Source organism: Dama dama, chromosome 3 (assembly GCF_033118175.1).
Source record: "Dama dama isolate Ldn47 chromosome 3, ASM3311817v1, whole genome shotgun sequence".
Taxonomy (NCBI): domain Eukaryota; kingdom Metazoa; phylum Chordata; class Mammalia; order Artiodactyla; family Cervidae; genus Dama; species Dama dama.
The window spans coordinates 70,581,094-70,602,348 of NC_083683.1; the positions used below are offsets into that span (position 1 = coordinate 70,581,094).

At 64.3% G+C, this 21,255-nt stretch overlaps 1 protein-coding gene across 2 annotated transcripts in view; it reads right to left on the reverse strand.

The window, feature by feature from the left end:
• LRP1 (LDL receptor related protein 1) overlaps window positions 1–21,255 on the reverse strand; it is a 79,257-nt gene that overhangs the window by 4,339 nt on the left and 53,663 nt on the right. The window contains exons 42-78 of one of the 2 annotated variants that reach the window (XM_061131792.1): window positions 20,526–20,715; window positions 16,471–16,675; window positions 15,944–16,136; window positions 15,238–15,363; window positions 14,942–15,070; window positions 14,585–14,704; window positions 14,296–14,409; window positions 13,878–14,027; window positions 13,678–13,800; window positions 13,239–13,355; window positions 12,953–13,081; window positions 12,571–12,693; window positions 12,351–12,491; window positions 12,058–12,248; window positions 11,018–11,201; window positions 10,761–10,846; window positions 10,494–10,613; window positions 9,915–10,102; window positions 9,575–9,780; window positions 8,840–9,028; window positions 8,121–8,269; window positions 7,624–7,717; window positions 7,386–7,502; window positions 7,101–7,220; window positions 6,612–6,734; window positions 6,331–6,456; window positions 5,765–5,881; window positions 4,976–5,082; window positions 4,739–4,871; window positions 3,869–3,988; window positions 3,486–3,608; window positions 3,014–3,160; window positions 2,798–2,932; window positions 2,601–2,720; window positions 1,419–1,687; window positions 804–982; window positions 237–343 (exon numbers count right to left, since the gene is read on the reverse strand). In XM_061131792.1, the coding sequence (XP_060987775.1) occupies window positions 237–343; window positions 804–982; window positions 1,419–1,687; window positions 2,601–2,720; window positions 2,798–2,932; window positions 3,014–3,160; window positions 3,486–3,608; window positions 3,869–3,988; window positions 4,739–4,871; window positions 4,976–5,082; window positions 5,765–5,881; window positions 6,331–6,456; window positions 6,612–6,734; window positions 7,101–7,220; window positions 7,386–7,502; window positions 7,624–7,717; window positions 8,121–8,269; window positions 8,840–9,028; window positions 9,575–9,780; window positions 9,915–10,102; window positions 10,494–10,613; window positions 10,761–10,846; window positions 11,018–11,201; window positions 12,058–12,248; window positions 12,351–12,491; window positions 12,571–12,693; window positions 12,953–13,081; window positions 13,239–13,355; window positions 13,678–13,800; window positions 13,878–14,027; window positions 14,296–14,409; window positions 14,585–14,704; window positions 14,942–15,070; window positions 15,238–15,363; window positions 15,944–16,136; window positions 16,471–16,675; window positions 20,526–20,715 (5,310 nt within the window). The remainder of the gene's footprint in view (window positions 1–236; window positions 344–803; window positions 983–1,418; window positions 1,688–2,600; window positions 2,721–2,797; window positions 2,933–3,013; window positions 3,161–3,485; window positions 3,609–3,868; window positions 3,989–4,738; window positions 4,872–4,975; window positions 5,083–5,764; window positions 5,882–6,330; window positions 6,457–6,611; window positions 6,735–7,100; window positions 7,221–7,385; window positions 7,503–7,623; window positions 7,718–8,120; window positions 8,270–8,839; window positions 9,029–9,574; window positions 9,781–9,914; window positions 10,103–10,493; window positions 10,614–10,760; window positions 10,847–11,017; window positions 11,202–12,057; window positions 12,249–12,350; window positions 12,492–12,570; window positions 12,694–12,952; window positions 13,082–13,238; window positions 13,356–13,677; window positions 13,801–13,877; window positions 14,028–14,295; window positions 14,410–14,584; window positions 14,705–14,941; window positions 15,071–15,237; window positions 15,364–15,943; window positions 16,137–16,470; window positions 16,676–20,525; window positions 20,716–21,255) is intronic. The other variant, XM_061131798.1, reaches the window with a different exon arrangement.

Sequence of the window (21,255 nt, forward strand, 5' to 3'; positions counted from 1 at the left end):
GAGAGCTGTGAGGGCCCTGCCTTCCCGCCTCAGGTTCGGGGAGCAAGCAGGACGGTGTCCATGTTTGGGACGGCTCCACCCTGTCCCCATGGTCACTCGCAGTCACCTTTTCTGGGAAAAGCCTCCACAGCCCCTCTGTCCCATCCCAGTTCAATCCCCCTCCCGTCCCCAGCTTTTGTGTGGCCCTGAGCTGAGCAGGCCCACCTCTCCCCCAACCCCACCCCTGCAGCATGGACCTGTGGGCCACTGGATGTTGTCCTGAACCAGCGTCTCCCGAAGGGTTCCATCCATTGCTGCTGTTTCAATCTTGGGGTGGTTCCCCCAGTCTGACCAGTACATGGTGCTGGGGAGGGACAAGAAGTGAGTGTGGGCAGGATGTGGGTTCCCAGAGGAGGTCACTCAAGGGGGACACAGAAAGGAGGGTGTTCTGTCTGTCTCCTCCAAAGAGAGTCAGGGAGAGTCAACCTCCTGACCAGGTTAAAGATCTCTAACACTGCTATGTACTGTTCAGGTCCCAGTTCAATAGGCAGAGCTGCCCCTGGAGCAGAGAAGCCCAGAGCCTGGCTGCCCATGACAGCCAGCCCAGCAGAGGCCAGGCCCCAGCTGGGCAAGCTAGTGTGACCCCAGGTGACATCAGGAAGGGCCAGCGCTGGACGCAGCCTGGAAGACCCAGGGGCCTGCAGAGGACCCTGACCTCAGGCTGGTCTGGGAGGAAACACCCACGCTGGGGGCTGGGCACCCACCTCCATCCCAGGGGCTTCCGAGCCCCAGCCCAGATGCCTCCCCACAGCACCCCCGCCCACCCTCTCAGTGGGTCCACCACGATGGCGTGGGGCTCGTCGATCATGCCGGAGATAAGCGTCTTGCGGTTCTCGCCCTTTATCTGCGCAACCTCGATCACATCCCGGCCAGAGTCGGTCCAGTACACGTTGCCAGCCACCCAGTCGATGGCGATGCCCCTTGGCATCTTGAGCCCTGAAATCTGGATGTGGGGGGGTGGGTCACAGGTTCAGAGGTTACTGCCTTTGGCCTTCCTGCCTATTATCCAGCCCCCCACCACTCCCTGTCCCTGCTGCTACCATTACCCTGTGTTACTGAGGAACAAAGTGAGGCCCAAAGAGGCTCAAGAGCTTGGCAACACGGATGGAGTGGGCCGGCTCTGACGCCGAAGGCCAAGTGCTGGGGAGCCCTGCAGCCTCGGGCCACCACGTGGTGGTGCCACCTACTGACCACAGTGCGGCTCTGCCTACCTGCTGTCCATGCCTCAGGCGTCATCTGAAGGTCACCCTGCATGCCGGCCTCATCCTTTGCCCCCTTCCTCTGTCCTCTGCAAACTCTGCTCTGAACCACCTGCTGTTTGGAGACCTCCCACCCAGTCTGTGCCTCCACGCAGGCCCCACCCCAGGCTGGGTGCTCACATTGAGGTGGGTGACGCCCCGGTCAATCTGTCGCCGGTGGCGGTTGGAGGTGGTGGGAGGCGCTGCAGGGGGCAGGCTGCGGTAGGAGATGGTGCCTGTGTGCCAGTTGGTCCAGTAGACGTGGCCAGCCTTGACGTGGACATCCATGGCGTCGATGCGGACGCTCTCGTCACCCTGGAAGGCCTGCTCATAAGCCGAATGCGGGTGGCTGGGGAATAGGCTGCGGATCTCGTTGTCGTCAGCGATGTACAGGACCTGATACTCAGAGCCTGGAGGGACAAGAGCCCAGATGTTGGCGGCGGTGAAAGCGCGGGGGCTGGGGGCTGTCGGACCTGGTGCTGGAAAGAGCCGGGCAAGCAGTGCTCCCTACCCAGTCCCACCCCTTTCACATTAACAATGTCTTCTCTCCTAGTCAAGCCATCTGACGTGGCCTGAAGCCTCTGCTCATCCCGCCCCAGTGCCAGGTTTGAGGGCTCCAGCCTGAGTCCTTGAACTTCCTCCTCTCCTGAGGTGATCTAGGGTGACTTGCTACTCCAGAAAACTGTCCCTCCTCCTCCAGCCTCAGGGACCTCTGCCTCCTCACGGCCTCTGCGGGCATCACCACGGTCTCTGCCCCATAATGTCTGATATCTGCGCATTGGTGCACACACATGCGAGGGTGCCTGAGTACCGCCGTAGAGGCGTGTAGGGGTGCACGGGCCGATGAGTGCACTCGGACATATCTGGGGCTGTGTGTGCCTGGGTCTGTGTACATGGATATGGGTGTCTTTGCATAGAGACGTGAGAAGGGGCAGCTGTGCATCAAAGCAAAGGAAAAAAAAGGTAAATATGTGAAATGAAGGATGTGTTCATTAACTCAACGGGGGGAATTCTTTCAAGGTGTGTGTACATCAGATCATCACCTTGCTCACATTAAATATCTGGCAGTTTTGTCACTGATACCTCAGTAAAGCTGAGGAAAGCATAATGGGCATATGCAGGTGGGGTACTCTTGACTGTGTGAGTGGTGATGCTCTCGCCCCAGGACCTCTAGCCTCTGCACGGCTGCCAGCCACGTTCAGGAAGCTGTCTGGTGGGTCTGGAATTGCAGGCTTGGGCAAGGGTGCCCCGGAGGAAGACACCGCATCCCAGGTTCATGTCCTGTCCCGGCGCCGGAAGCCCCGCCCCTCTCTCTGCGCCTACCTTCCGCCTTGCAGGTGTTGTGCGTCTTCATGAAGTTGCGCGCGCAGCTGCAGAGGTGGCCGCCCTTGGTGTTGTTGCAGAGCTGCGAGCAGGTGCCGAAGCGCAGGCACTCATTGATGTCTGGGGGTTACACGCCCGGGTCAGGGAGAGTCTTGCGGCGGGGGCTTCTGCCCGCCTCGTGGACTCCCCCTTCCTACCCTGGCATCCGGGTTGGCCTGGCACCGTGTGGAAGCCAGTCCGGCAGGCACAGTAGGCGGCTTTCTCAGTGCGCACGCAGCGGGCCTCATCCCCGCAGATGCTGGCGTTGGTGGCGCAGCTGGTCAGCTTGGGATCTGCGGAGACAGCGAGTCTAGGCCTGGGCTTAGGCTCTGCGTGGCCCCGGACCCCTGCCCACGCCGGCACGCGGGTCTCACCCTCACCCATGTTGCAGTCCTCCTCGTCAGAGCCGTCCCCGCAGTCATCGAACATGTTGCAGCGCAGGGAAGAGGAGAGGCAGCGCTGGTTCCGGCACAGAAACTCCTTCTTGTCTTTGCAGCGCGCGGTCTGGGCCGTGGGCGGCTCTGGGGGAGGGCGCGGCTTCAGGTCCTGGCATTTACCACCCTGCCCCCTCTTCCCACAGGAACCCCGCTCAGTCACAGGTAGAGAGGCCCAAGCCTGGCTCTCAAGCCTCAAGGGGAAGTCGGTTAAACTGTTCAGATTCGCAGTCTCCGCTTCAATGCCGTCCCCGGGGGTTTCTCTCCGGCCAAGACAGGGCCCCCAGGCTCCCAGCAGTGGATCCTCCCCTTTCCCTGAATCGACTCACCAGACACAGGGCCACGCCCACCGCTTGTGCAGCCTCCCCATTCCAGGCGCCCCCCAGAACCCCCGCACTGGACCCCTGCTCACCACAGTCCTCCTCATCCGTCCCATCCCCGCAGTTGTCCGAGCCGTCGCACTGGCGCCCGATCCACAGGCAGACGCGGTCGTTCTTGCAGCGGAAGGGCCGGTTTGGAGGGCACACGAACCGGGCTGCAGCGGCGAGAGGACAGAGTCGGAATCAGCCTTGGGCGTCCCCCACCCCGGCTGGGGGCCTCCAGGGAGCCGGAGAGCCCCGCCCCGCCCGCCCCTCCCTGCCGTCTGGAGCCCCGCCCTGTCCTGCCTGGAGCCCCGCCCCGTCTGGAGCCCTGCCCCGCCCCGCCTTGCCCCGCCCCGCCTTACCCCGCCTGAAGCCCCGCCCCGCCTTACCCCGCCTGAAGCCCCGCCCCGCCCGGCCCCACCCGGAGCCTCACCGCACTCCTCTGGGTTCTCGTCTGAGTTGTCCCCGCAGTCGTCCTCGCCGTCGCATTTCCAGGCCAGCGGCTTGCACAGGGTATTGTTGCACTGGAATTCGTCAAGGGGGCAGGTCCGCACTGGGCGCCGGAGGGAGCAAAGAGTCAAGACAGAGCTCTGAGCCCCCAGCTACTGGGGGCGGGGTCTTGTGGCCAGACCCCTCCCTCCAGGGCCGAGGCCTAGAGGGCACTCCAGGCAAGCAGTGGAACCTCCACGGGATAGAATCCGGTGGCTGATTCATGTCAATGTATGGCAAAAACCACTACAATATTGTAAAGTAATTAGCCTCCAACTAATAAAAATACTTGGGGGGAAAAAAAAGATAGAACCTGGGTTTCCTCATTTTCTACCACCAGCCAGGTAGCTGGGCAGAACTGCCTCCTCTGGTGTTTCGCAGAGAAGAGGTCATTTTGAGGAAGTGTCCAGAGAGCCCTGTTTCTTTCTGGTGGTGGTGGGCCCGGGGCCCACTGTCATGCAGTGGCAGGTACAGAGGAGGGTCCCTCGCCTGGGAGTCAGGGGACCCGGTTCCAGTCTCTGACCTCAGCCCCCCAGCCCAGAGCCGGGATGGCTGCCCTTGCTGCTCCGAGCTCCAACCTTCCGCCACCCAGGCTCCCCGCGTCCCGCTCTGGACTGCTGAGCCCAGGCCAGCAGCAGGTGCTGCCTCACGGCTCCAGGAAAGGAAAAGTGAGCAGGGACTTGGCTTCTCAGGACAGCCCACTAAGCCCTGTTGGAACTTGCAGGGTGGAGCCCGGATGGACACGGCCCTCGGGTTTCTGCTGGATTTTGACGGGCTCCTTGACTCAGTGTTCCTATGGGCTGGGAGGGCTCACCCCCAGTGCCACAGGCCTCCTCATCGCTGCCGTCCATGCAGTCCGCGTCCGCGTCACAGCGCCAGCGCAGCGGGATGCAGTGACCACTCTTGCACTGGAACTGGTCCATGTCACAGCGGGGAGTGCAGTCTTTCTGTGGGCACGGGAGCAGGCGTCCTGATCAGACCTGGGCACCCCTGAGGGCCCGCCCTGACTCTTCTAAGTCCGACCCTCCCTCCGTCCGGTCTGCCTGCCCACCTCGTCGGAGCCATCTGCACAGTCATGATCCCCATCGCATTTCCAGCGCCCAGCGATGCAGCGGCCGTTGGCACAGGAGAACTCACTCTCAGAGCAGGGCCGGGGGGCTGGGGAGGGACAGGGAGAGACAGGCCCCAGGAGGGTGGGCACAGGGACTCAGCCTCCGGAGCGTCTCCAGCCCTTGCAGAGTACTGTCACCTGTCCCTGCATCCCTGAAGGTCACAGTGGACTGGGATGATGACCAAGAAGCTCAACCCATCCCGGGCAAGCCGACTGGCTGCCTTCCTGGGACCAGCCGGGCCCAGAGCACACTCACACTTAGCCCTCGGGGACAGATACACGAGAGAGGGCATGGGGTCCCTGGCCCTGCCCTCAGGACAGACTGCGTGTGGGGAGGGACGGGGAAGGACAAGACCACTCAGACAGTACCAGGGCTCAGGGTGAGGCCAGTAAAGGAGGGCGGGCTGGCACAGCACGGGGGCAGGTGGGCTCTGGGGCACTGGCAGGGTGCGGCGGGGCACGGGCACGTCAGAAACACCTACCTCTGCAACCCCGAGAGGACAGTGTGAAAATGGAGAGAAACGTGAGATGAGGTGAAATGGCACAAACTCAAATACACAACATGAAGGAGGGGGCGGGGGTGAGGCGGGAGGGGGCCTGACCCGCAGCCCCGGGCGGCGGCCACCTGCCCGGGTGCAGCCCCTGGCGGTGGGCGGGGGAGGTGCTGAGCAGGGAGGGGCGCCTGTGGGCCGGGGGCGGGGCCGGGGCGGGGCCGGGGCGGGGACATACTGCAGCTCTCCTCGTCTGAGTTGTCCCCGCAGTCGTTGTCGTAGTCGCACTGCCAGCGGCCTGGCACACAGCGGTTGTTCTTGCAGCGGAACTGGTAGGGCTCACAGGTGCGCTCGTCTGGAAGAGGCAAGATTGGGGGGGAAGTCAGGCACAGAGTCGGGGGCGGGCCTCAGGGTCTCGGGAGGTGCGGTCAGGATGGCCAGGGGCGGGAGAGTGGGCGTTCCAGCCTGACACTGGTCAGTGGTGGCAGCCTAGGCCGTGTTCTGAGATGTAAGGCCAGTGGGAGCTTCTGGGGCAGAGGGGACACGAGTTGGGACCCACAGATCCCAGATGGTGGGCAGATGTCTGCTGATGAGGTTGTGCCTGACTCTGCGACCCCATGGACTGCAGCACGCCAGGCTTCCCTATCCTTCACCGTCCCCCGGGTTTGCCCAAGTTCATGTTCATTGCCAGTGGGGGTGGGGAGTTAGGAGATGGTGGGCACGGGCTGTGAGGGCACTCAGGCAGCGGGCAGCCTCTGCCCTCCCCGGCAGGCACCTCTCCCGAGCAGGCACGGGGAAGCTCACCGCACTCCTCTTTGGGCTCGTCCGAGCCGTCCCCGCAGTCATCCTCTCCGTCACACTTCCAGCGCGCTGGGATACAGCGGCCCGAGTCCTTGCAGCGGAACTCGTCCACCCCGCAGGTCATCTGGGCTGCAAGCGGGTGGCCGGGGTGAGGAGGAGGGCTCCTTTCAGGAATACACGGTGAGGGTGGGGTCTGGGTGGGAGTGGCCGCCAAGGGGGGTCACACGTGGGGGTGGCGGGAGCCACAGACCCTGTGCAGGGAGCGTGGGCTCCGGGAGACTCACTGCAGTTGGCGGGCTCATCACTGCCGTCCACACAGTCGTTGTCCCGGTCGCACACCCAGACCCGGGGGATGCAGCGCTTGGTGATGGAGCATTGGAACTGGTTGGGGGCACAGGTCACCTCGGCTGCGGGGTTGGGGAGAGAGTGAGGACCTGCCTACTCCGCCTCTCCCCACAGTTCTCCTCCACATCCTCTCTCTCTCTCCCAAGCCCTGGCCTTGTCCTCGTCCTGCCAGCAATTTCTTGCAGGAAGAGGCAGTTTATTTCTAACTTTGGTGATTTTTGTCTTCGGGATCTGCACATCTCTATGATGTGCATGGTGATTTTATGAGCAAACCAAGTCACACCCCATATAATTCATGTTGCTCATCTAATAACATTAGTTGAGAGTGGCACGGTCCCTAGAAGAAGCGGGGGCTGGACTTCGAGGTGAATCGTGTTTCCGTGCCCGTTCTCCGACACCCCGTCCCTGCCAGCGCCCGGGGCACTCACGGCAGTCCCTCTCGTCCTCGCCGTCTCCGCAGTTGTCCTGCCCATTACAGCGGAAGATGCCGGGGATACAGCGGTTGGTGTTGGTGCACTTGAACTGACTGGGTAGGCAGACGTGGATGTCTGTGGGGGTGGGAGGAGGGGAGGGTGACTGACGGTGGGTGGGGCACGCGGGAGGGGCGGGGACCGCTCTCCCGCAGGGGGAGCAGCAGGAGCCCAGCCTGGAGAAGCAGCGGGGCCAGCAGCTCGGACACCCAGCCCCAGACCCTGGGGAGGACGGTGCTTTACCGCAGTTGGCCTCATCGCTGTTGTCCTGGCAGTCGTTGTCCCCGTCACAGATGAAGGCGGGGTTGGTGCAGATACCCGTTGAGCACTGGAACTGTCCTGGGCGGCACTTGAACTCGGCTGCCGGGAGGGGACGCTCGGCATCAGGACGGTGGGGGTGGGGTGGGCGCAGGCCCCTGGCGCCTCGGGAGTCAGGGGGCCCTGACGTAAGACCCTCTCGCCACCCCGCCCGGGCACTCACGACAGTCCGGGGGCTCATCCGAGTGGTCCCCACAGTCGTCCTCCGTGTCACACTTCCACCAGAAGGGGATGCACTTGTCGTTCTTGCAGACAAACTGGAGGGCAGGCGGGGGCGAGAGGGGTTGGTGGGGGTCTGGGGAACTCAGGAGGTTTGCTTTTGAGGGGCTGGTGTGTTTCCTAGAAGCAGCAGGGTCAGGTATCTCGGGGGGAGGGTGAGCTGGACGGGAGGCTGGGATTCGGGCACTGCAGGGAGGCCAGGCGGAGGGGTATCTTTGTGGAGCTTGGGGCTGGGGGACTGGCGAGGAGGGGGTCAGGGCTAGGGTGTGGGGGTGTCTGTGTGAGGTGACGGGTGTAAAAGTATTGCTGTGGGGAGACAAGAGGTAGGCAAGAAATGTGGGGGTGTTAGCGTGGGAAAACCAGATGCGTGAGGACACTCGAGCGGGTGGTGGGGTCCGAGGAGCCGGGGTGCTGGTGCGTGGGGTCCGGGACGAGCCTCACCTGGCTGGCCGTGCAGTTGGACACGCAGTTGCGCCCGTCGCCGCCCAGGTAGAAGTTGGTGGGACAGGCGCACTTGTGGCCGCCTCCGGGGGACAGCAGGCAGAGGTTGCTGCAGCCGCCGTTGTTGACCTTGCAGGGGTGGTTGGGCACTGCCAGAGGAAACGGGGTGAAAGGGGGGCAGGCGGACCCAGCTTACGGCCGTGGCTCCCCCGGCTGCTGGCCGCTCGCGGGGTGAGGGCACTGCTTGCCGGGAACACGTGTTCTGCTCTTTCAAAGGCTGCCCAGCCCCTCTGTCCTGGGCAGAGGTGGGGTAGGTCCAAACCCTGCCCTTTCAGAAGGGAGCTGAAGCCAGAGATAGGAGCGGCCTCCCCTGAGGTTTCAGGGTCAGGCTGGGCCTCCCTCAGCTCCAGCCTGTCTGCCTGCAGGGCCTGGCCTTGGGGGTCTCCCCCCAGACTTGCTCGGCTGGATGGCCTTGGGGCCTCGCTGCTGCAAGATCCAGGGCTGGACCCAGCTGGGCTGCAGCCCCTGAGAGCCAGACCACAGCCTGTCGACCGCCCCCCGGATTGCCGGGTGTCTACAGGCACTGCTCAGTCTGCTGGGGAAGGATCGGGGCAGCAGCCCCTGCTGAGACGGGGGGGGGGGGGGGGGGAGGCCCACCTCACCCCAGGGCGGCTTGTGCCCGGCTCGCCGGCGGCCGGCTCTCAGGCCGCAGCGCTTACCGTCGGGCTGGCGCAGGGCGTGGAGGACGTGCAGGTCCATGGGCCGGTGGAGCGTGCTGATGAGGAGCGTCTTGTTGGCGCCCGTGGTCTTGTGGGCTCGGTTGATGGATTTTGTCTCCCAGTCGGTCCAGTAGACGTAGTCCTCAAACAGGGTCAGCGCGAAGATGTGCGGGATGTCCTGGCTCAGCACTGCGGGGGGCCGCAGGGCGTGGCGGTCAGGCCCGGGCCGCTGGTCAGCACTGGGCAGCGTGAGGCACCTTCCCTACGGGGCCCCCTTCTCCCCACAGCAACCCTGGGAGGGGGGCATAGCCCCGCTGCAGCCCCCGGTCGCCCAGCTAGTGGCTGGCAGAGCTGAAACTCAACTCCAGGCCCGTCTGAGGGCAGGATCCTGCCCCAACACTCTCCATCGTTCCCTGTCAGGAAGTGGGGGCACGCTGTGTACCCCAGCCCCAGCACCCCCCACCTTCCTCGGGGCCCGTCATCTGGAGCTGTGCCTGGGAAGGTGCCTGTCTCTCTCCTTCCTCAGGGAGCTGGTGGTGGCCTCGTGCCTAGGTGGGGTCTGGGGACGTTCCCTGTGCTGCTCGGAACCCCCGGACCCTTGGTGGGTGGTGTCCTCAGGCCATGCCCTCTGGCCTTTAAGCCCACTCTGGCCCCAGAGGCCTGATCCCCTGAAGCTGCAGGAGCCCCGGCCCCAGCAGGCTGGCTGTGCCCGGGCGGCCTCCCTGGCATACTGACCGACGTGACGGTTGGAGCCGTCCAGGCTGGCAAACTCGATGTAGTCCTCGCGGGCGTCAGCCCAGTAGATGCGCTCGGTGACGTAATCCAGTGTCAGGCCATTGGGCCATGTGATCTTGGTGTCCACGATGACGCTGCGGCTGGACCCGTCCATGCCGATGCGTCCGATCAGTGAGTGGTCCCCCCAGTCTGTCCAGTAGAGGTACCTGGCGGGCCGGCGGGCGGTGAGGCAGGAGAGATCCCGTGACTGGTCCCACCAGGAGCCCGCAGGGAGGCTGGACCTGGGTGCCCGACGACACCAGCGGCCCTCAGACCTCCCCGACCCTCCTCGGCCACATACCCGTTCTGCACGTCCACCACCAGCGCCCGGGGCTCACGCAGGCCGGAGCTGACCAGCACCGTGCGATAGGCCCCGTTGAGCTTGGACACTTCGATGGTGTCCCGGCCTTTGTCACACCAGTACAGGTTGCCGCCCACCCAGTCCACGGCCAGCCCGTCGGGGTTGCTGAGGCCCGTCCGGTGAAGCACCTGTGGGCAGGGGAGGGGAGGAAGGACCCTGGGTGACCTGGGCCAGGACTCTCAGCCTCTCTGGGAGGACAGTGGATGGAACAGGCCCAGCCTGTTCAGGTGTCAGCCTAGGCTCCAGGAGAGAGGTCTCTAGATGACAGAGACCACCCCCCAACCCCACAGGCCCGGGAGCACAGGTGTCAGGGAGATCAGACTAAGGAGAACTCACTGCTATTAGGGGAAGGGAGAGAGAGGAGTCCCCTCGTCCCTGCCCGCTTGCTGGGCTCAGGGGGGAGAGGAGCGAGGACAAGCGGAGCCGTGCAGTGACTCAGCGGGGAGGAGTGGAGATGGCCTTGAAACAGAGAGGGTCCTCTGGGCAGGGACAGCGGCTGGCCCCCGGCCCCGGCCTCACCTGCACGTTGCTGCCGTTCAGGTGCATTCTGCGGATCATGCTGCCCTGGGTCGTCACATCCGTCCAGTAGATCATCTGCTCTCGGTAATCGAAGTCCAAGGCGACGGCGTTGTTGAGGCCCTGCATTCGGGGGGTGAGCAGAGGGGCGACCGAAGAGTCAGGATACGGAAGGCTGGAGAGGCGGGCAGGGAGGACGGCCACAGGTCTGAGTGTGTGAGTGTGGAGGGTGCGGGCTGGACGGCGGGGTGAGGAGGGCGGGTCTGGCACCTGCTTGAGCAGCGTGTAGTTGGAGCCGTCCAGGTTGAGCTTGCGCAGGTAGTACCGGTTGGCAAAGATCAAAAACGGCTCCTCATCTGGAGACAGAGGATGCCGGCTCAGCTGCTGGCCGGGGTGCATTCTGGCAACCCCTGACACCTGCCCCCACCTGCCCAGTCCTCCGCCTGCCTTCAGCTCTGCCATCCCAGTCCTCCCGCCACTGCCCCCGGCGGCCTGGGCCAGCTGCACACCCCAAGCCCCCATCTCACCGGTCACGGCCTTGCAGCTGTGGGGGTCGCCGCCGCGGGGCGCGTAGCCCTCCACGCACAGACACTTGTAGCTGCCGTGGGTGTTGATGCAGCGCTGGCTGCAGGGGAATGTGGTGCTGCACTCGTCCACGTCAGCGCACGTCCGGCCATCGTCCTTCAGGCGGAAGCCGGGGCGGCAGCGGCACTGTGGGCACGGGGGGCCTGGGGTGGGAATGGGCAGGGGGCCGAGCCGCCCCAGGGACCGCAGACCTCTCACCCCGAGACTGAGGGGCCCCTCCAGCTCCCTTCACCCCGGGTGGCTGGCTGGCACAGGGACTTCGAGGAGGCAGGCAGCATGGAGGCCTGCCTGTAAGAGGAGGCGCTGAGCTGGCCCACGCCAGCCATCCAGCTCTCGCCCTTGCCTGGCCACTGGTGTGAGTCCCCAGTGACCGCCACGTCTCTGCACCCCCAGCTCAACGCTCAGGCCTCGTCTTATCTGACCCGTGCGCATCATTTGACAGCTGGGTACCTCTTCCTCCAGCACTTTCCTCCTCCTGCCCCGGCTGGAGGGGCAGAGGGGCTGGAGGGGATGAACTGGCCCTGCTCAGGCTCCGCTCCCCACTCACCTAACCGCCCGCAGTGTGGCTGTGCTCAGGCCTCAGACCGCCCTCTTTCCATCTCCGCCCGCCCCCTTGAGGGTCTTCTCCAGACGCCTGCCTTAAATGCCGTCTCTAAGGTGACAGCTCCCAGACTCCCTCTCCCGTCTGGCCTCTCCCTTGAACCGTGGGCCTGTGCATCTGGGGCCTTGACAGCCACACGCCGCTCCTCCTCTCGCGCCCCGACCTCATCTGCCAGCAAAGCCTGCCCGTGCTACCTTCCACACCGACCAGAGCCCGACTAGGAGAGGTTTCTGCTGAGCTCATCGCTGTGTCCTCAGCGCCTAGAACGCTGCCTGGCAGGACAGGGGCTGAAACTGCCTTTGCGGGATGAACGCACGAACGAGGGGCAGAGAAACAGAGTCCCAGCCAGGCCTGGGGTGCAGAGGCTCCCGCCCAGCATACCTTGAAGCCGATCTTGAGGTCCTCGCAGTCCTGGCTGCAGCCACTGAGCTTGTGGCTGAGACACTCGTTGACGTGGCAGCCCCGCTCGTCCGAGCCGTCGCCGCAGTCGTCCTGGCCGTTGCAGAGCAGCGCCTCGGCCACGCAGCGCCCGCTGCTGCAGAGGAACTGCGCGGAGGCGTTGCACTTGTGCTCTGGGGAGGGGACAGGGGAGGGGGCGAGTCAGCTGGGTCCCGGGCCGCCTGGGGGCAGGGGCTGGGCCCGCGGGCAGGGAGGGAGCCACGTGGGGGGCCCACCTGGGCTGGTGCAGTGCGGGTTCTTGGGGGCCTCGTCGCTCTGGTCGTGGCAGTCGTTTTCGCCGTCGCACTCCCACTGGCGGGAGCTCAGGCAGCGCCCGTTGGCGCAGCGGAACTCGTTGGGGCCGCAGGTCGGGTACTCTGCGGTCGGAGGGGGCGGGTGAGGCTGGCGGCCGTGTGCAGGGAGCAGGGCGCCCTCCTGCCGCGGCCCCGGGCTCACCACACTCGGGGGACTCGTCGGAGCCATCGGCGCAGTCCCGGTCGTGGTCGCACATGAAGTGCTTGGGGATGCACTGGCGGTTCTGACACATGAACTCGCGGTCATCACAGGTGCTGTTGTACACTGCGGTGGAGGCGGGCACAGCCCCTCAGCGCCCGCCCGCCCACCTGCTGCGGCCTGTCACCCCCCGACCCTCCTGTGGTGGGGGCGGCAGGGCGGGCAGAGCTCTGGACGGGGCGTCTGGGCGCCCGGACCGAGGACAGAGCTCTGCCACCGCTGCCCGAGTGACCCCTTCCTCTCCTGGGCCTCGGTCTCCCCTTCTGCAAAGCGGGCCCGTGGCCACGCACCGCCCGCCCCGCTCCTCGGGGCCCCCGCTACTCACAGCAGCCTGCCGCGACGCTCTCGTCGGCGCCGTCAGCACAGTCCTTGTCCCCGTCACAGAGCCAGCGCTCGGGGACACACACGTGGGTGCCAGGACAGGAGAAGGAGTTGGGGCCGCACGTTTTGCCTTCTGTGGAGGAAACAGGGAGACACTGAGACGCAGCGGCTGGGGAGACGCCCCCGCTGCTGTGCCGTGACCCGGTGGGGTTTGTGTGTGTGTTGGGGGCCGTCTGTCCCTTCCGGGGCCACCTCCCCACCCTGACTCCAGCCCCCCACCCCCGCCTCACCGCAGTGAGCTGCCTCGTCCGAGCCGTCCCCGCAGTCATCGCTGCCGTCACAGAGCCACTGCTTGGAGATGCAGCGATGGTTCTGGCACTCAAACTGGGCCTCGGAGCAGAACTTGTCTGGGGCAGTCAGACGGAGGTCACAGTTAGATGGGGAAGGGGTGGGGGGCTGCACAGTCAGGCAGACGGATGCCACAGGGTGGATGGGGGATGCTCATGGCACCCGCTAGGGGGACTCAGCAGGAGTGGAGAGACGGTCTCAGAGCCTGAGGGTCTGGCTGGGAGGCACGGGGTGAGGCCCTGGGTGCCCCTCTCCAAGGAGGGCATTTCCCGCGTGCGGGTCAAGAGAGCGGGGCTTGCACAGAGCCTCAGCGGGACGGTGAGACCCCAGCCCCCGCGGGCCCTGGGGTGCCGGGCCCGGGAGGGGCCCATGGTCACTCACTGCAGTGGGTCTCATCCTCGCCGTGTTCACAGTCGTCCTCCTTGTCACACGTCCAGCTCATGGGGATGCAGCGGCCGCTGGGGCAGGCGAAGTAGTTCAGGGGGCACCTGGGGCGCTTCACACCTGGGGGCGAGGCAGGCGTGAGGGCACGGCCTCCGCGGGGGTCTGCCGCCCGCCGCACACCTGCCCGCTGGGCGGACCTGGGCAGTCCCGCTCGTCGCTGTAGTCCCCGCAGTCGTTGGCGCCGTCGCACACCCAGCTGGGCGCGTAGCAGAGGGAGGTCCGCTCGCAGGGCTGGAAGCGCACGCCCTTCACCCCCAGGCGGAAGTAGCTGCTGCAGTCGGTGGCGCCTGGCAGGGCCGGGGAGGAGGGGTGGCACCGGGATCCTCGCCCAACACCCTCCCCGCAGAGCTGCTGGCCCGCGCGGCGCCTTCATGTGTTTTAGAAAGTGGGGCCCCGTGTCTTTCGCTGGATGTGCCTTGTCCACGCCCTGCCCCTCCGAGTCCCAGGGGAGCCCAGGGCTGGGGCGGGCCGGGTGGGGACCGAGGCCGCCCCGGGGGCCCCGAGAGAAGGTGGAGAGGAGCCGGGTCCAGAGGGCCGGGACGGGGCGTCACTCACTGCAGTTCATCTCGTCTGAGGCGTCCTCACAGTCCACGAACTGGTTGCAGCGGCTGGAGTTCCCGACGCAGGTGCCGTCCCGGCAGCGGAACTCGCCCGCGCCGCAGGCCGTCTCTGCAACAGCACCAGCCCGAGCCATCAGCCAGGGGCCTCCCCGTGCGGGCCAGACCGCCCGGCCCAGAGCGCCTGCCCAGGGCCACCAGACCGTGCCCTGAACCAGAATCCCGGGGACCACAGTTCAGCCGGGGCGGGACGGGGAGGGTCTGCACCTGGCCCGGGTCGCACTCACTGTTGCAGGCAGCCTCGTCGGAGCCGTCCCCGCAGTCGTCCGCCCCGTTGCACCATAGCATGTTGGACACACAGCGCCCGTTGTTGCACTGACGGAAGGTCTTCTTGCAGCGGCGGGTGTCTGCAGGCGGGAGCAGGCCGCAGTGAGCAGCGGCTGGGGCTGCCTCCGACGAGACCCTGCTTCGGGCCTGGCACGGGTCTCACGGTGGTTCTCCCCTTCACGAGCTCCCCACACTTTTTCTCGGGGATGCGGGGACGGCGGGGGCTTTGCTCCTCTCACCCCCACGCCCCACCCAGTGGGGACTGAGGCTGCTGACTCGGGAGGCGGGGCACTGGGGGTGCGGGCGGGGGCCCTTACTGCAGTAGGACGGCTTCTCGTCAGACTTGTCCTTGCAGTGGGAGACGCCGTCGCACGTCAGGCTGAAGTTGATGCACTCGCCGTTTGCACATGCGAACTCGTCTTGTGCGCGGCATGAGGAGTTCACCGCTGGGGAGGGAGGCGAGGGGTCTCCTGAGCCAGGGCCTGGGCGCCTGTACCCCCTCCGCACCCCCAGGAACTGAGGCTTCGGGGGGCTGGGTTGTTGGTGGGGGCCGGGGCTGTTGGAGCGTCTGGGGTGAGATGGTTCCCGTCTGTGCCCAGGGCCCCCCTCTCACCCTGGCAGGTGAAGTCGTCCTGGAGGATGCGGCCGCCGCGGCAGGAGCAGTTGACGTGGCCTTGGTGCGTGAGCAGACACAGGTCCTGGCAGCCCCCGTTGTTGATGCGGCAGGGGGAGAGCTCGCCTGAGGCGGGGGTGCAGGAGAGTGGGCCGGGGTGTCCTCCCGGGGGCACACACGGAGCACCCCCGCCCCCAAACGCCCGGCTCTGCTGAGCTTCCCGGCACCGCCTGTGACACGGTGGCTCACAGCTGGCCCGGGGGCTGCGATGGGAAGGCCGGGTAGGAGCATTCGGGGGGCCTGAGCTTGAGGGCGTGTGTGCTCCTAGGTGGGCCATACCTGGGGAGACTGAAATCTAAGAAGCCCCGAGGTCATGTGTGTGGTGGGGTCCCCAGGGCGTGTGTGAAGAGTGTGTGAGAGGCTGAGAAAGCTGCAGATCTGTGCAGGGGACCCTCGCTGTCAAGCCAGTGTGAGACCACGTCTGTGCCCGTGCACGCAGACGGTGGGGCAGGCAGCGCCTGGGACAGGCGCGGGGTCAGGTTCCAGCGGGTCTGTGTGGTTCTGCGTGGGAACAATGACTACACCGTGTGCTGGGTGCGTCCAGGGACGTGGATCGGACCAGCTGTGTATGCGTGTGTGTGTGTGTGTGTGTGCACGCTGGCACAGTGGGCACGGGGGCAAGGCAGGTGGCAGCGGCCCCACTCACAGCTGTTGGTGTCATTGGCCACGGCGATGATGCCCATGGGCTGCTGGGGGATGTCCACGCGCAGCAGCTTCATGTCGCTGCCCACGTACTTGTTGGCCCGCTGCACGGCCCGCCGCACCCAGTCGGTCCAGAAGATGTGCTCCCCGTACACGGCCAACCCGAAGGGATGGACCGGCTCCGACTTCAGGATCACCTGCGGAGACACCCTCAGCATCGTCAGAGGTACGGCTCTCGCCCCTGCTCCGGGGACCAGTGGCCCGGCTCCCCAGACACAGTCACACAACAGGAAGGTCTGCAGAGGATGGCCATCACCTCCCTCATTCAGCTGCCGAGGACACCAAACCAAGAAGGTCGAGGATGCTAAGTGGCGAGGTCAGGACGCCCCACATCCTCCCGGCCCTTCCCGCTGTGCCGGGCGGCCTCCCTTCCTCCTGCTCTGGGCCTGGGCAGTGTCCTCCCCGGCTGCCCGGCAGTCTCCCGGTGTCGGCCCCCTCCTGCCGCCCGTCCCGGCCACCCTGGAGACTCACGTAGCGATGGGAGCCATCATACTCGCACCGCTCAATCTTGTCCAGGGTGGCGTCGGAAAAGTAGAGCTTCTCAGCCCGGTGGTCGATGGCCAGGCCGTTGGGGGTGCGGATGTCTTTCTCGATGAGGGTCAGGACGTTGGCCCCTGACAGGGCTGCCCGCATGATGCTGGGGTGCTGCTCGTTCCAGTTGGTCCAGAACATCAGGCTGTGGGGAGAGAGGCCGCAGAGATCAGGACTCGAAGCCAGGGAGCCGGCCGCAGTGAGCCCAGGCGAGGGCGTGCAGACAAGCCAGACCCGGAGGTCCGCCAGCACGTGAACGGGGCCCCAGCACCACAGGCGGCCTCAGGCCACCAAAGCCAACATGGCCGCGGTGCCCGGGAAGGACGGCTACATGGCCAGCCTCGGTGTGCGTGCACACACACGTACAAGCGCTCCTGTGTCTGCACCTGCCTTTACTGAGACAGTGGGCTCTGGGATTCTGATCCTGGCTGCCAGGAACCTTAGCAAGCTACTTACCCCCTCTGTAACTAATTTTTCCGCTCTATGAAATAGGAATGAATAGTACTATTAACACCATCTGCTCTGTGGAGTGATTTGAGGATTAAACGACAGTCGTGTGTGCTATGTGAGGATTTTCTATTATTTTTTTTTCCTTTGTTTTTCTCTTCTTCCGGCATCCTGAAGGCCCTTGGGTGTCCAGTGTATCCCAGGTCCTGGGACCTGGTAAAACGTGGGTTTTACCACCAAGTTCCCGAGAATCGCCTCCTCCGTAACTTAAAGGCCTGTGTACATTTGGGATCTGAGTCCCAGCTCTGCCCCTTACTAGCTCTGACCTTGAACATGCCTCTTGGCCCCTCTGAGCCTTGGTTTCCTCTCGGTATAGGAGGTGACGGGAATGGCCAGTCATGCTGTGCTTTTCTAGGGGGCGGGGTGGTGGTAAGGCCCTGGAGGTGGGCATGGAGGACCTCAGGGCCGGTCAGGCACTGCGCTGGGTGTGACATCGTGGCCCTCCGGCCACCTGCAGTGGATGGTGATTCCTCGGTCTTTGTCCCAGATGCACACGCAGTTAGGAAGGAGGGAGGCTGAGGAACCAGAGCTTCCAGGGCTCCCCGGGCTGCCCTCACCCATCCTGGAGTTTGAGAAGCACGGAGCTATACCAGGGCTTCCCGGGAGGCCCCAGTGGTAAAGAACCTGCCTGTCAGTGCAGCAGACAGAAGAGATCCGGGTTCGATCCCCGGGTCAGGAAGATTCCCCAGAGGAGGGCATGGCAACCCACTCCAGTATTCTTGCCTGGAGAATCCTACGGGCAGGGGAGCCTATGTCTCCCCAAGCTACAGTCCACGGGGTCACCAAGAGCTGGACATGACTGAAGCAACTTAGCATGAGCTACATCAAAACCACTTGAATTGCAAGGAAATCAAACCAGTCCATCCTAAAGGAAATCAGTCCTGACTGTTCATTGGCAGGACTGATGTTGAAGCTGAAGCTCCAATACTCTGGTCACCTGATGCAAAGAGCTAACTCATTGGAAAAGACCCTGATGCTGGGAAAGATTGAGGGCAGGAGGAGAAGGGGACGACAGAGGATGAGATGGTTGGATGGCATCACTGACTCGATGGACATAAGCTTGAATCAACTCCAGGAGATGGTGAAGGACAGGGACGCCTGGCCTGCTGCAGTCCATGGCGGGGGGCGGTCACAAAGAGCGGGCACGACGGAGCGACGGGACAGCACCAAAGCTAGACCCCCTCCAGGCCCCTCACAGGACCTGCTCTCAGCGTCCCTCCACCCCAGGCCTGTATCCCTCGTCCCGTGTCCGTTCTGGCCGCAGAGCTGTCCCCGGCAGCCAGACTTATCCCCTCAAACCTCTCCAGGTCTCTCTCTTTTTAACAACCGCCCCCGCACCCACCCACCCAGTCTCCCCGCCCTGCCACTACGCTCAGGTAAAAGGCTTTCCATTAGGGATGCTGACTGCTCCCGAGCCCACGAGGATAAGGCTCTGGTTTGAAAGGCCTCCTCTCAGCGGAAGGGGCGGGGCGCTGGCTCTTGGCATCAGGATGGGAGTGGATGGAGGCGTCTCCCTCTGGCCTCCCCCGAGAAAACGGGCGTCCCAGGCGGTTGCTTGAGTCATCTTCCTTCCCACCAGGGACGCCTACATCCTCAAGTACAGTCTGGTTCACTTCATGCTGGGAAGCGCTTCCCTCTTGTCACGACAAACTGCTGCACGCGGCGGACAGATCCTGCCCCCAGGACGGCGATCACCTGGCCAGGAGAGGCCCCGCCCCCTCCACCTGGGTCCCCACGGGCCCCCTCCATCTGGGTCCATGCGGGCTCCCTCACCTCCTCCAGCGCGCTGGCTCTTTCTGGCCAAGGGAGGGCCTGTCCCGCACAGTCCAGCCCTTGGCCCCGTGCTCGGCCTGGCTTCAGCTCACCCTGCTATCCCGCAGACCTGGCTCACACACGGCCTTCCTGAGGACACGTTCCCTGATTTCCAGCCTGGCTCAGGTCCTCATCACCCACTTATGGAGCTCCCTGCAGCCTCATTAGGACAGACTTCAAATACGCCAGCGGCGCACGGCTGACCCACCCTGCTCCCCGCCGGATCCTCAGCACATCACTGGTTCTCAAAAGCCATTTGCTGGGACTTCCCTGACGGTCCAGTGGCTAAGACTGCGTTTCCCAGGCAGGGGGCCTGGGTTCAATCCCTGGTCAGGGAACTAGATCCCATATGCTGCAACTAAAAAAAAAAAAAAGATCCTGAGTGCAGCAACTTAGACCTGGCGGAGCCAAATGAAAATTAAAATAGACAAAAAAGCCATTTGTTGAGTGGAGGGCTTCACCCCCTGGGCTCACAGCAAGGGCACTGTGCATTGAAGATGGGAGGAGGCGGGGGTCCGAGCATGGCCCTTCCGTGGAGGCTCCAGGCCCAGGACAGATGAGCCCTGGGACCAGCCTCAGGCAGGTGAAGTTGCCAAGGGTCACGGCAGGGAAGACGGGGTCTCTGTCATAAGCCGTGTACATGCGGGACAGGACTGAGGCGTGAAGGGCTCTCGAGCTGGCCGGCAGGGGCCAGGCAAGGGCCAGGCGTGAGTTACGTCAGGGTAAGGAATCTAGGTTCGGTGCACTCACTGTTTCTAAGTAGCTGCTTTTGGGTTTTGTTTGTCCCTTAGTTTCCTAGTAAAGCTTTGGGGAAACATTCCAAGAGCTGCAGAATTCAGGGGCAAAAAGGTTTGCCCACATGTGGGCCAAGAGTGCCAGGTGACAGCGGGGGCGGGGCTGCCCCTGCAGGAGGGTGGAGCGGGTGGAGGCTGGGGGTGTGCACCCCCGGCGGCTTCCCCCCAAATTCTCCATCTGCAACCGTAGCCCAGCCTCCTGTGCTTCCTCAGGCCTGTCCCCTCTGCCCGCTTGCATGCCCCCCAACTCCCGGGCCACGGAGCCTCAGCTGGGCTGGGTGTAAGGCTCCTCCCCTGCCCGGAGCCCTCCCTCCTCCCACTCTTGCTCAAAGCTCTGCCCTCCCCAGGCTGCCCTTGCGAGGCTTTCCCACTTGCAGGCCCTGGGCCAACCCACCGCCCCTGTGATGCCTTGGTCATCACACCCGGCCCTGTGCCATCATCCGTTTCCCACCAGTGAGCTCCTGCCCCAGTTAGGTGGCTGGAATGGGCCCAGCTCAAGGTTCCACACAACAGATGTTGGGTGAACAAACTTTGCTTGAAACTTGGAGACCAAGAAATACAGAGACCTGCTGTGTGCCTTGAGCACGGCCCTCTGATGATTGAATCAAAAGATTCAGTTAATCACCAAGCCAGAGAGGCCGCCACAGCCCTCTCACCCTCTCCTTGATAAGGCGTCTGAGATGGTACTGTCGTTATATTACAGATGAGGAAACCGAAGCTCAGAGCGGTCCCGCAGCCAGTCCCAGGCCTCACAGCGAGAAAGTGGCTGAGCTCAGGTTAGAGCCAGACCTTCCCGCTCCTGCATCCCCGGCCCCCGTCTGTCTGGGGGCAGTTTCCTCCCTCCTGCGTCCACCCCTCCCAACACCCTGGGCCCCCACTCACTTCTGGCACTCATCCAGCACAAAGGCCCTGGGGTGGTCGTCCCCAGACATGGTGATGACAGTCTCACGCTCGAAGGCCCCTGGGCGGGTCTGGTCCACGGTGTGGCGGGTGATGGTGGACGTGGTGTAGCTCGTCCAGTAGAGAGTGTCCCAGCCCCGGTGATAGGCCAGGCCTTCCACAGAGCCCACGTCTGCGGGGGACAGGAGCAGCAATGGGTCAGGACAGGGCCAGAGGGCAGAGCAGAGGGGCACCCACCCGCCTATACTCGGGGCGAGTGCGGGAGCTGGGGAGTGTGTGGGGGTGGCCCTCAGTGCCCCCAGGCCCTCCTCTATTTCCCACACAAACGGTCCATGGTTCACCCCCCTAACCCTTCTCCCGGTGCCTCCCCACCGCTGGCGAGATTTGGCTTTATGCTGCGGTTACGCCTCCCTGGAGCCAGAGTTCTGCCAAGTTGGGTGCAAACTGGATTTCAGTAAATCAGCTCCCACGTGGGCTGTCCTGGGGAGCCTCCAACTTCTAGACCCTGAACTGGATGGACTGGTAGACACCTGAAGCTCAGGTTAAAGAACCGAGAGCGTGACGAGAGAGACGCGGCAGAACTTAAGTTTAAGAGAGACAGACTCAGGGCCCTCAGCGGCTTCAAGCTGTCTGGTGATGTGGTTGCCAGAAGGCTGCATTAATAGAACTATTGTAGCCGGAACAATGGCCCAGAGGAAGATAATAGCTCTGC